Genomic DNA, 13,788 nt, shown 5'->3' on the forward strand with positions numbered 1-13,788 from the left:
TTTATGTCTCAATAATGACATTACCTGAATAATTTGCCATTATTCCTTCATCATAACATTCATTCATGTATCACCACTTTATATATAAGAAAACAGACTTTGGAGGGGTTCAAGAATTCGTTATACACCACAATTAGTTAAGTTGTAAGATTAGGGTTTATCTAGGTATGTTTCATTTTGAAGTCTAAGTTCTTGACTAATACATAAATCCTTAACAGCCCATTAAATTTTTATAGAAACAGATTTTAGTTCAGAACACTTTTAGGTCCGAATTTAAATATCAGAATGTTTAATTAAATTCACTATAACAATCTCATTTAAATCAATTATTTGGTTTTTATATAATGTTAAGTCTAATATAATCAATATCTAATTATGGCTATCTTTTAGCTAAATGAGTTCTTTACCAAAGGCAATGCTGAAAACCATATCCATCCAATTCTACAGTGCTGAGTTCACTACTCCTCCAAGTGGGAAAATGAGATTGTGATAGAGACCACTTCTCTACTCCCACCATTTTCTCAATCATGCCACCTACCCAAACAGTGCTGCTCACAGGTGCAATCCTGCAGATCCAGGTTACCAAATACAAACCCACCCCTTAACTTGATGAACCTATCAGAATCTCTTAAATGGTGATCCTTCTGCTTATCACACCACCCTACTTAGCTTACAAGAGGGAAAAGAAAGTTCTTCCATTCTCAAAAGACTAACTTCAGACTACTGTACAGTAAAAAATATTTGACTATTAAGTCTTTCTATCATAGTTATTGCTAACACTTGGAGTCCACTCTTTTGCCATAGAATGTAAACTACTCTTTGCATACACAGCATCTAGCACACTCAAGTTGTTTCTTAAATGAGTGGATGTTGTGGTTATTGGGTGACTGCCATATGCCATCACATTCCTAAGAACACACTTCCCATGAAATTAAAGTATGTTAATATGGGGCCCACGTTTAAGTACCAGAATGTTTCATCTAAATGATTTTTAGTTTTTAAAAACACAAATATTAACTAGTGTTAGTATGTTAGGAATCCTTGATTTAGTATCCTCCTTGAAACTACTCCAGTTAAAGAGGCCTAAAACGTAGGTAGTAGGTAAGAAAAAGGGATCATAAACAAATATTAACTGGTTTTGACAAATGTCCCATTGACCATGATGGAAAGAAAACTACATAGTGGGGGATGGAAGAATCGAATAGAATGTAATATATATATAAAATCCAGATCTGAGCAGAGAAAATACATAACAAAATGTATTTTAGAATTCTACCATACAGATATTAATACAGGCCTGGTTTTTACTGACAGGTAAAATTACCATACCAGGGATACTAAAACAGACAACTTGTATATTTTATTTGAGAACTTAGGAGTTTAATGCCCAAGTGTTAAATGCTCCATTTTAGACTCTTAACATACTATATACATGTAATGGCACTGGTACCTAAAACCTAAGACATTGTACTTCTTCCTATAGCTTTTGGCTTTTAGTACTCTGCTGTATAACTTCGAAAGTAAAGAAAGCCAAATGCAGATTGAAAGAGGCTCCACAGTAAAGTATTCACACCAATCTTATATACTGTAGGAGAACTAGAACCTAATACTCCTGCTGAAAGAGTGAAATTAAAGTGAAGAAAATAGCACACAATGCAGAAACAGCACTGGAAAATTTAAGAATATAACAGGAGTGACAAACAATACAGATTACAGATGGATAATGAAGCATCTGTTACCTGGATCAGGAGGGGCCTGTTGCTGCCAGTGCGGATATGCATTTCCCCATCCCTGGGGAGCATAAGGAGCTGGAGGACCACTGAAAAAATAGGTGTCAATATGAAAACACAATTTATCAGAAGCTACAATCTTTGGGGAGAGGCACACAACCAAGTCCAATACTTACTGAGGAGCAGGGCCAGGTGGTCCTGGATTATAAGGTGCAGGGTTGTAAGGTCCCATTGGAGTTCCAGGTCCAGGAGGCCCAGGAGGTCCATGGGGGCCTGGGACACCATGGGGTCCATGGGGTACAGGTGGCCCTAAAGGATTTACTGGGCCCTGAGAAAAACAAAAAGACATACAAAAATCAGAAAAACAATAATGACTGAACAACTCAAATAATCTTCCATTTCTATCCTCTAATATAGCCACATTAATACAAAAACTATCTTTATTCTACCTTACTGAGATATGTAAAATTCATTAAAATCAACACCACCAGCAAAGAATTGAAACAGTTTCCTTGCTTCTCTTTTTTCACAGAATTCTCTTTCATAATTCTTACTTTTGCTAGTATTCTTTACCATCTTAATCATGGAAGTTTATGAAATATCAGATCCTATTTCTACTCTTCTGTCTCTGCATCTCCATCTACTCTCCTGCCAATAATTACAGCCATCTTGACAATATATTCCCCAAATTGCTTAGGTCTTACATTGTGAACTATTTACTGAATACTTTATCAATAATGTAACAACTAGTTCTTGCTCAACAAATTAAAGTGCCCCTCACAAACTTTGTCACTGAACCCCATTTAGATCAATAATTTAAACTCATTTTGTCCCTTACCCTTTATCATAGTTTTTTAAATACATGAAAATACCCTTTAAAATTGATTTAACAAATCAGGATATTTCATACCCATATTATTCTCCATCATAATTAATAATTCTCACCAGTGCTTTTTTTGATTAATCCAACTTGTAAAGACCATCAGATTTAACTATGCTAAAAAACTCCTTTCATTTCAGTTAGCACTGACCATGGGACATTTTGGACAAAAATGTTCATGTGCCTGACCGGAAACTGGAGACCTTTCGACTTACAGACCAGTGCTCAACCCTCTGGTTGGGCCACATCAACCAGGGTTAAACCTCATGATTGTAAAGTCCCTTTAATCGTCCTGGCCTATGTGGCTCATGTGGTTGGGGCACTGTCCTGTAAATCACAAGGGTGCAGGTTTGATTTTGTTCCCCAGTCATGGTGTGTACAAGAGGTAACTGGCTGATGTTTCTCTCTATGCCCACCTCTCCTCTCTCTTAAGATCAATACGCCTTGGTAGGATTACAACCCTGTCCCTCAAATCCCTTTTATTAGTTTGGCTCTTTAAGCCTCTAATTCTGTCATTATCCCTCACTTTTATTATCCATAACTTATCCTTCCCAAATCATAAAAGAGGATTACTTAAAAAGCAGCAACATTTTTACAGGGCTATGTGCCAGGTACTCTTTTTAAGTGTACACACAGATTTAAATAATTTAATCCCTACAATCTTATAAAGTAGGTACTATTATCATTTTCAGAGAAAGAAACTGAAGCAAAGATGAATATAACGTCCCCCAAGGTCACAGTTAGTGATTCAGAGTATTTTGAACCCAAATAGCCTAACTTAAGTTCATGTTCTTAACCACTACATTAAACTGCTTCTCTAGGACAATCTATCTTATTTGTCCACCAATGTAGAGGAAATCCTGGTCCACACATGCTAAGCATAATAAATTTCAAAATCAAGATGTGCTATTCATTTTTCTAGCATCTATGCCATTACTAAGTCCATTATTTCCTTACCAACCAACGTTTATTTTTATGATATTCCTGTATTTTTGTACATCTATTTTTGACTTCTTAGAAACAGTGTCAACCTTCCTTTGCACCCCCATCCACAACATAACATCAAGAATTTTCCTAAGAAATTCTAATTACTGATAATTTAAGATGCTTGTTCACACCGTATGTTAATTCTTTATAGTAAAAGAACACAGTAAAGCACTATTTACCTCATTTCCAAAACAAACAAACAAACAAACAAAAAACAGTCAAGGCTCTTCGTCCATTTGTGTACTACCATCAGCAAACTTTTCTAGTGGAAAAATTTTCAAGTTTGGCCATGCATCAAAATCACCTGAAACATCTTTCAAAATTAAATGTTGGGATCTATTTCAGACATTCTGAACGACAACTGCATGTGTTATGTGTAGAGGTGGAAAGGACCCAAGAAGTCTATTATTTAAAACTCCCCAACAACTGTATAAGAATTAGGGTTTATAAATTTCTACTTTAAAGTGGGATGCATCTGATTTGTCTTTGCCTCATCAGGGCTGCATATAATAAGCCGTTAATAAATACTGAATTCCATTAACTATATCCTTCAAGTATGTTCCACAATCCTCACGTATCTGCAAGTAATGCTATCCCTCTTATCTACACACACCCAAATATAAGGTCCTGAACAACCAGTAACTGTATTAAATGAGGTTAAATTACTGGAAAACTTTTCTATGTTTATGTTATTTATTATGTGATGAGACCTATAATTTTAAACTAAATATTGACATTTTCCTGTACAGCACCTTTAGGAGCATCTGAATTAATACTGTCTTATTGAACTAACAGGATCTATGCTATACACTGACGTTTAAAGCATACTCACACCAATCTTTTCTTCTATGAGTTGACGAGCATAGTCTATTTGCTGTGGAGTGCCACGAATTGTAAATAACTTCATATTAGGATCTGCATTAGGTGGAGGATTTCGTTGAAGTTCTATTCTTGCACCTGATTGTTGGCTTATGCTTTTTATGGTTTCACCTCCTAAAATCAAAACACAGTAATTTCTCTAGAGTCAAAAACTATAAGAGGAGCTACTTAAAAGAAAATGGAAGTAGTAAACAAACAAAAACAAACTCATAGATACAAACAGAATGATAATTACCAGAGGGGAAAGTGAAAGGGCAAGTTGGGCATAAGGGGTCAAATGATGGTGGAAAGAAACTGGCCTTCCAGTATAAAGCATGCAAGAAGGTATACAGATATCGTATTATAATGTTATAGACATACAATTTACATTAGTCATTAACAAATGTTACCTCAATAAACTTAAAAAAAAGTTGCAATTAAACAGGCCAGTAAGTTTTGATCAGTAGTCTATCTGCTAATATTATACTATGATTCTCCATTTATTCTACACTTTAAATCAAATTATAAAGCATTTCATGCTTCTCTTAGAATATGTTCATGTTTTAAGACATAACTTAGTATATCTGTACCTAACCTTAAAATGGATTATAACGTATCAAAATACTTGCTTCAATTAAATTGCCTTTACAAGCAATGTAAATATAAACTAACACACTTAAATTAAAAAATCTGTGAATCAGAAAATAGCAAAGTAAACAAAAACACCCAAACCACTTTTGGGATCAAAAGAAAAGTTTCTTACATTAAAAATTTAACTGTTGGTCTCACCTAGAGGTTAATGTGAATCAAATCCCACTCTTTTTAGAGTATATATAAAGTCCTTCATTTATGTTTTAGTTGTTACACATCAACATAACACTTTCCTACTACAATATAGTGCAGGGAAAAAAAGAAATCACTGCTACTTGTTTAGAACAGCAACATAAATAGCACAGAGAAACATTAAGTCAAATTTTTAACCATACAGTAAAACAGTAAGAGTTAAAATACATTGCCTTTTCCTATTATTAATCCAGTTTTCCCAGTTGGTACAATGAAATTAAATTCCTGTAGTCCACCAGGTGGTCCCATGTTCCAGTTGCCTTGACCTCTACCTCTTCCTCGACCACCAGGTCCAGGTCCACCAGGATTACCAGCCTAAAGAAGAGAAAGACAATAAAGTCAGCATAAAAATATGTTCTTATTTTGACAGTAATATTATTACATGTCTACTTTCCTCAACTTTCATATTCCTAAATCATAAATTTAGAAAAGCTGGGAGATAACTTGGCCCAAATAATCAGTCAATAATGAGCACCATTTATTCTTTGTATACTGGAATGAATAAGGTATTGCACTCATGCAGCTGCTTTCCTGGTCCAGATATCTACCACAAAGCAATTTAAACTTTCTAGTTATTAATAAACTATCATCAAACAGATTCTGATATAAAATGAAGGGGGGCACTTTCAGATTTAATGAAAACAAAACAAAGAAAATACTAGTGTTCTATCACACCTGAACACTTCGGAGAAGGTCTGTAATAATTTCTGCAGCATGTTGACATCGATCTGGAGGTCCTGTTATTTGTGCTATTCTGTCAGGTGTTGTTCCATCATCTTCAAAACAAAACCCAAAATGGATTAATTAGCTTAAATGTGTCAAGGTAATTGTTACCAATACTCAGAAAATTAAATGTATGTACTCACCTGGCTTAAACTGAATTCGAACACCAGCATCATTTTGTATTTTTTTAATCATCTCTCCATTTCTTCCTATTACAATGCCAACAGCAAATCTTGGAATGGGGACCTTATGTAAAGGAGAGTAACTATCACAAAAGCAATTTCCAGAAAAATCAAGCTACCTCAAATAATGTATACATAGAGCACTATTTATTTCAAATAAGGCGACAAGATGCAAAATATACCACTGTATTCTAAGGTAGAAAATGGGAGAAAAAAGAGCATGCAATGTTAGAGAAGACTATGTAATACAAAACAGGAAAACAGTATTATACTCATGGATTAGCATACAAACATTTATGAATGAGTGTTTTTACTTACATCTATCCCTTCATTTCCTCCTATCCTTGACCCATACTCATTTCGAACTTCTCTGAAACCACCTTGATCACGAATTAACTCTAACACCATTTCCTTTGCTTGCTGAAGTTAAAAAAAAAAACAACAACATCTAATTTAGAAAGTGTATCTCAAAACATTGTAATTTATTCATACATATTTTGCTCATTCTGCACCCCCAAGCCCTTCTTTGTAAAATATAAACTTAAGTTTACTTGAACTTTGTATGGATCTCCTGTAATTCTAAGAGGTTTGTCAGCACCAGTGTTCTGAGGTCCATCTTGAATCATAACCATTTTAACTCCAGCCCGTTCCTGTTGATAATACAAATTGTATGTATTAACAAAAGGGGAATGGAAAGAAACTGGCTTCAAAACAGATGAACAGTAATCATTTTATAAACAGTATTACCTGAAGTTGTTTAATAGTCTCTCCACCCTTTCCAATAACTAATCCTGCCTTGCTAGCTGGAATCATTATTTCTTGAACTGCATTTCCTGGTCCATCACCATGATGGAAGCCAGGGGCTGGTCTTCCTTTTTCAACAATTTGGTCCAGTAACCGTTTTGCTGACCTGTTAACAAATTAATATTCAAATAAGTTGTAGCATACTCAAAAGCTTATCCGAAGATCAAAATACAAAATATAATCAGTTATTCCTTCTAATTCAGTTTAGGTGGCTTCAATATAAATTTTCACAATTTTAATTAAAATGCCACCAGGATCAAAGATCGAAACTATTTAATACATTTTCTAGGTATACAATTTTCAGTATTTTTGAGAATCCAAAATTTCTAAGAAGTAGCACTCAACTTATATAAAGTTATCACAATTATTAAGCTGATTCCTCCAAAAACTAAATATCATTTTTTATTTTTTAAATTATATTTTATTGTTCATGGATTACAGTTGTCCCCACTTTTCCCCCTTGCCCACCTCCACCTAGCGCCCCTCAACCTCCATACAGGTGTTTTCATCCACAGGTCCTGCATATAGATGTTATTTGGCTAATTCCTTCACCTTCTTTCATCCAGTCCCACCTCCCCTCCAACAGCTGTCAGTTTATTCTATGTACCTATGCTTCTATTTTTATTTTGTTTGTATATTTATGCTTTTAAACCATCACTTGGGTCATTCAGATGTTCATTCAATAAACATTTAAGAAATGTCCGCTAATGCCAGGAACTATTCTAGGTAATGGGGTTACAGCAATGAACAAAACAGTGTTTCTGCTGGCAATGAATAAGTAAACACAACATGTTAAATAAGTTACGTCATTTGCGAAGTGCTATAAAGAAAGTCAAAGCAGAATAAGATAGATGAAATGTGTATGTGTGTGAAGGGAAGCTACTTCAGGGAAAATAGATACGGGAGACCTTACTGATAAGGAGACATTTGAGCCAAGACCTGAAGGAAGAGGGAGAGATATGAAAATATCTGAGGAAAATGATCCAGAAAGAAGAGATAGGAGGTGCAAAGGACTCAAATGAGAAGCATGCTTGATGTGCTGAAAGAATAGAAAAGAAGCTACATGAGGCTAGAACACAGTGAGTCTGGAGAAGAATGGTAAAAAACAGCAGTTCAGCTGGCCATGACAGACACTGGCTTTCACTCTAATTGAGGAAGCATCAGAGGATTTTGAACAAAGTAGTACTGTGAACTGACTCACATTCTAAAAGAATCACTATCACTATACTATTATAAGAATATTACTGAACAAGGCTCTAAAGAATAGAGACATGTTGCAATTATTATATAGGCAAACGACATCACAAATAAGGTGACACACGAAGTGGCAAAAAGAAGCTGGATTTCAAATAAATTACAAAGAAAAAATGACCAAGACTTGCTTATGGATAAATGAGGAATAAGAGAAAGATGAAGTATTAAAACAGTTGCCATGTACATCAAAGATAAATAAGCTTAAAAAAAAAAGCAGGCTGGGAATGGGGTGTAAAACGACGATTCCCTTTTAGCAATGTAAAGCTTGATATGCCTAATAGATACTCAACTGGAAGTACTGAGCAGCTGGATGAGAGTCTGGAATTCAGGAAAAGAGATCAAGACAGAAGATAAAAATTTAGAGGAATACAAAATCTATGGTACGTAAAGCTATATATTAAGTGAAGTTTAATAGAGTAAATGAGCTCATTTTAAGAGTATGTGTAAATACATACTATAGGAGGACTGAATTTTGTGGCACTTTCATGTTGACAGCCCAGGAAGATAAGGCTGGATAGCCAAGATAGACTGAGAAAGAGACACAGGTAAATGGGTATCTCTAGGCACAAGGTCCACTGTGTCATATGTCATACAGTGCTGACAGGCTGCACGATGAGGAAGCCATCATCATTCAACAGGACAGTGGGAATAAAAGCTTGACTGGTATGAGTTCAAGAGAAAATGAAGATGGGCAGAGGATACGATAAATACGTTAGAGTTTGCTGTACAAGAGAGCAGAGAAATAGAAATGTGGGGTCCAGAGATCATTTTGATTAAGACGGAGAGATTTTCAAGCATATCTGTATGCCATTAGAAATTATCTAGAAGGTGGGAGACGAATTAATAGTGCTGGAGAAAGTGGGTTCAATTGCTAAGGCAATGTCCTTCAGTAGGAAGAAGGGGCTGGCCTCGGACGCATGATTTTCATACTTACTGGACAGATTCAGGTGTTCCAGTTAACATACAAGACCTTTCTGGAAGGCCACCACTGTCTACAATTTAAAACAACAAAGAACAAGTTTAAGGCTAAGAAAAGATTAACAGATACCATAATTTCACTAGCAGCTTAAAAAATATGCTAATTTTCTATTCAGTATTAAAATAGCAAAAGAATAATGTTACCAGGAGCAATCTGTATTTTGCATCCAGATTCCTGCTGTATGCGTGAGATCTGTTCACCTCCTCTGCCAATTACTAGTAAGAAAAAAAAATTTTTTTTGCAAGATTGTAAGGTACATTTTGATTATGTTTTCAAGGCTTTAAAAATTAGATTACTTACTAAATCCAACCATTCCATCTGGAACTTTGTATTCTTCTGTCATTACAGACCTGCTAAGAAAGAACAGAAACTAGTATTTTCCTTCAAAGGAAGATAATCTGTTTACATATAAAAGGTGTTCTACTGATAAAAATGGAAGTCTGATGGCTCCTAATGGCTCAAACCAGGATTCCAGGAACATGTTTGTAATCAAAATATATCTTGAGTAGTTAAAATCAGAATCTTAATTAAGGTGACACACATCAAGTGAGGAGGGTATGGTAGATCAAACCATCTGAAGGCACGCAAAGAAGTTGGAACAGAGCTGTGGCTGGTGTGGTTCAGTGGTTTGAGTGCTGGCCTGCGAACCAAAGGGCCACCGGTTTGATTCCCAGTTAGGGCACATGCCTGGGTTGTGGGCCAGGTCCCCAGCAGGAAGCGCCTAAAGAGGCAACCACACACTGATGTTTCTCTCCCTCTCTTCTTCCCTTCTCTCTCTTAAAAAAAAAAAAAAAAAAAAGAAAGAAAAAGCTGAAGTGGAGTTCAGGGGATGTCATCTTAATTGCTATTTTAATTCACCTTAGTTCTTCTAAAATGTGGCTAATTCCACTCATCCTTCCAACTACAAATGTACCTCACTCAAAAAGAAAAATGTTCATTCTGTATTACTTTCTTTCTTAAGTCAAAGGAAATGAACTATATATAGGAAAAAAAAAAGGGCAGATATATGTTCACCATAAACTTGGTTGTATTTTTACATACAGTCAAACTAAAACTTGCAAAGTACTCTTTGCAGATCATTTGACTATACCTTTGCTGCTGATGCATCGGTGGTAACTGCGTCCCAAAAGCTATCAAAAAATTAAGAAATAACAAATTTTAATTTAAGTTCACAGATTTTAATAATACAGTCTTACCAAGCAATTCTGAAATCTTTCCCTGATAAACACAGACAACACCTTGAAGAAAGTAAAATTTTATGTGGAATACTTAAATCAACACTGCCAGAGGGCAAAAAAGTCAGTGATAGGGCAGACATTACTAGCAATGATGTGTGTTGTGTGTGTGTATAGGTGGGTGGAAGAAAACTGTCCTTTTTCAAGTGGTCCAAGCACAGATTAAGAAATGGAGTAATAAAATAGATTAAATATGTAAAACAATTTAGCAGACACATCTTGTTAATATACACATGGTCATAATTGAAATGGGATATCACAAAGAGAAGAGGTACATATTTACAAAGAAATTCATTCTAAAATAATATTCATGGCCTTCAACTAACTTCAAAGATACCCCAAAAAGATAGTAACAAAACCTTGATTAAAATCCAATTACTTTACTTTTTTAACCCAACTTCAAATAATAAATACTTACAGTCATTTTGAGGAGCAACTTTCTTAGCATCAGGTTGATCTGCAAAATTAAGAGTCTTTTAATTTTTTGCCAGTTAAGTACAAATATAAGACGCAGTTCCCCCTGCCCAAGCAGAATAAATATCAATATAAATATTGTAATAGCTGAGGGTATGGTGTCATTTGAACCAAAAGTGCCGAAACTCAGCCCAAGCTCTTCACATTTAGAATGCACAGACATTTTTAAAAACATTCTTTTGGATTGTATCAAATCACTGACCTTAATGTATGTTAAGCACTTTAGAATGTTACAAGACAAAGTATTTAGGTCCGTTACTAGCAAAATATCACATGCTAAAGGCTAATGATGCTTCTCACTGTAGAAATTGAAGACTGGAAGAAAAAAAAAACCTATCAAAATGTGAAAATTTGACATATCAAAGTTGAGTGTATTTGACAGTGACCACAAAGCTATGCAAAATAAATTTTAAAATGACATTACAAGGCAATCTCAATCTAAACTGTTCTATTGTTCTTCACCAAACATTTCAAGGCATAAACTTCAGCAGAAACTCAAAGCAACTACACAATTACCTTCATCTACTCCTTTACACAAATGAATACAATGCATACCTTAGAATAGACAACTGATAGCTCAAAGTACTACATTCTCCTCCCCCCTTCAAACTTAAATGATTAAACATCAGAATGTTGTGCAGCAAAAATTCAGACACATAATCCAAGAAATATTGTGTCCATATAAGAATCCACTGGTTTATTTCACGTTTACATACTAAACACAGGTAATAAATAAAAATTCCTGCCTTTAAAAGGAGAGGGCATTCCCTCCCAGTGTGTTGTACTGCTCGGACTTGTCCAAGAGCCATCTACACATAAAATAAAAAGAATACATTACATACAACATCTGAAGCATCATTAGCTCATTTTTTTTTGTATATAAAACCTCACTATATGTGAAAGTCACTTAATAAAACCTAACACTCCTGGTCAAAAGCTACAAATACATTCGATAGGCTCATTCAGAATCCTCCTTTAAAAAAATAAAAAATAAAAGGGCAAAAGAAACTGTATCAAATTTCATACATCAAATCTAAAACAAAAGTATGTGCTGACTTCTAAGTTCAGGAGCTTCAACAATTATGGTTTTCTTTTTTGTTTTTTAATACAAGGCACAGTAAATCTGCTTTAAGCCACATTGAGTTAAACCTGAAACACAAAACAATGTACTAAAACAAACAAAAAAAGTAACAAAAAATGGTATAACTTGCAACACACTAGAGTAACAAACTAGAGCAACTTCAACCTTTAAAGTGAAATCTGAAGTAGTAAAACAACAAATATACAGCATATAAAGATTAATTCATGAATGATGAGAAAAACTTGTGAAATGCCTCCTAAGCATTTTATTTATATTTTCGTCCTCCCCACCCCCTACTGTATATTAACAAGTTGTCTGTGCAAACTGTCAGTCTGGCACAATCTTAAAAGAAGAAAAATGATGTTTTTCTATTAAGTCAAAACTGGCTGGTTGACTCACATTTTACCTACCTTGTCTAGGTCTCTTTTCCCCCCTCCTTTCCTTTTGAGGTCATTATAAGCCTTACAATTTTAGTAACCTTATGATAAAACTAATATTTCAGTAAAAGAACATTCGAAAACCATTAAAAGTTACTTCACAACTAAACTGTGTAAAACAATTAAAATACTTATGGCCACAACTTACCTCCATCTTCCAAAGGTCTTTTTTGTCCCCCATAACCATAGTCATTTGAATTCAGTGTTGTACCAGCATCACCTCCAATTTTTGCTGCAATCTTAAAAAACAAAAAACACACTATCATTAAGAATAGCATCATAACTACTACATACTATTCAGTACTCGATTTTTTCATATAGTTCCTAATATATATATATGACAAATATCTATCACATAAAAATTAATTTGAGCCCTGGCTGGTGTAGTTCAGTGGATTGAGCACGGGCTGCGAACGGAAGGGTTGCCAGTTCAATTCCCAGTCAGGGCACGTGCCTGGGGTTGTAGGCCAGGTCCCCGGTGGGGGCCATGTGAGGAGCAACCACACACTGATGTTTCTTTCCCTCTCTTTCTCCCTCCTTTCCCCTCTAAATAAATAAATAAAATCTTTTTAAAAATCTGTTAAGACAAATTAAAACTATAGTTCATTACTACCACTAATAACTCCAGACAGTTAACAAATAATCACCTGAGATTAAACTTATGATACCTCTCTATAAGAAAAAACAAAGTAGTAATCAATTAGGAACCTTTAAGACACTGACCAACATAGTTTTGAAGAAAACTATGGGTCCTAATTCTATCTTTGCCACAGCTCTCTCCCATGACTCTTCAAAAGATGTGTGTGGGCTTAAGGGATGTGAACATTTCTTGAGACTCTAAGGCTGTGCTGTCTAATGGTACAGACACTAACCATATGTGGTTATTGAGTAATTGAAATAGTGCAAACTGAAGTGTAAAATATACAGATATTGAAAACTTGAAATTAATATAAAATGGCAGCCCTGGTGGTGTGGCTCAGTGGATTGAGCACTGTCCTGCAAACCAAAAGGTCACCAGTTTAATTTTCTGTCAGGACACATTTGGTTGTGGGCCAGGTCCCCAGTTGGGGACGAGCAAGAACAACCAATCGATGTTTCTCCCACACATTGATGTTTCTCTCCCTTTCTCCCTCCCTTCTCTCTCTGAAAATAAAATAGGATGTGAGGGCAATCTGGCTGTGATATCTGTCATCCCACTGATCGCCCAGGTTGAAAATAAATAAAATCTTAAAAAATATATGATGAAGGAAAAAAACCTCAAAAAATTTAAATATTGAACACATACTGAAATGGTAATATTTTACATGTCAGATTATATAAA

General features: G+C 35.0%; 1 protein-coding gene across 14 annotated transcripts in view; it reads right to left on the reverse strand.

The window, feature by feature from the left end:
* Nucleotides 1-13,788, reverse strand: part of FUBP1 (far upstream element binding protein 1) — a 33,493-nt gene that overhangs the window by 13,673 nt on the left and 6,032 nt on the right. For 7 of the 14 annotated variants that reach the window (XR_011650977.1, XR_008426311.1, XR_008426313.1 and 4 more), the window contains exons 2-17: nucleotides 12,616-12,706; nucleotides 11,696-11,758; nucleotides 10,894-10,932; nucleotides 10,331-10,370; nucleotides 9,541-9,593; nucleotides 9,384-9,455; nucleotides 9,196-9,253; nucleotides 6,951-7,113; nucleotides 6,755-6,853; nucleotides 6,522-6,623; nucleotides 6,165-6,267; nucleotides 5,974-6,074; nucleotides 5,472-5,613; nucleotides 4,430-4,590; nucleotides 1,907-2,058; nucleotides 1,740-1,819 (exon numbers count right to left, since the gene is read on the reverse strand). Coding sequence is in view for 9 of the 14 variants with exons in the window: in XM_053919886.1 (XP_053775861.1) it covers nucleotides 1,740-1,819; nucleotides 1,907-2,058; nucleotides 4,430-4,590; nucleotides 5,472-5,613; nucleotides 5,974-6,074; nucleotides 6,165-6,267; nucleotides 6,522-6,623; nucleotides 6,755-6,853; nucleotides 6,951-7,113; nucleotides 9,196-9,253; nucleotides 9,384-9,455; nucleotides 9,541-9,593; nucleotides 10,331-10,370; nucleotides 10,894-10,932; nucleotides 11,696-11,758; nucleotides 12,616-12,706 (1,519 nt within the window). In the remaining 5 variants the exon portion in view is untranslated. The remainder of the gene's footprint in view (nucleotides 1-1,739; nucleotides 1,820-1,906; nucleotides 2,059-4,429; nucleotides 4,591-5,471; nucleotides 5,614-5,973; nucleotides 6,075-6,164; nucleotides 6,268-6,521; nucleotides 6,624-6,754; nucleotides 6,854-6,950; nucleotides 7,114-9,195; nucleotides 9,254-9,383; nucleotides 9,456-9,540; nucleotides 9,594-10,330; nucleotides 10,371-10,893; nucleotides 10,933-11,695; nucleotides 11,759-12,615; nucleotides 12,707-13,788) is intronic. The other 7 variants (XR_011650978.1, XM_053919890.1, XM_053919888.1 and 4 more) reach the window with 3 other exon arrangements.

Source organism: Desmodus rotundus, chromosome 3 (assembly GCF_022682495.2).
Source record: "Desmodus rotundus isolate HL8 chromosome 3, HLdesRot8A.1, whole genome shotgun sequence".
In the NCBI taxonomy this organism is placed as follows: domain Eukaryota; kingdom Metazoa; phylum Chordata; class Mammalia; order Chiroptera; family Phyllostomidae; genus Desmodus; species Desmodus rotundus.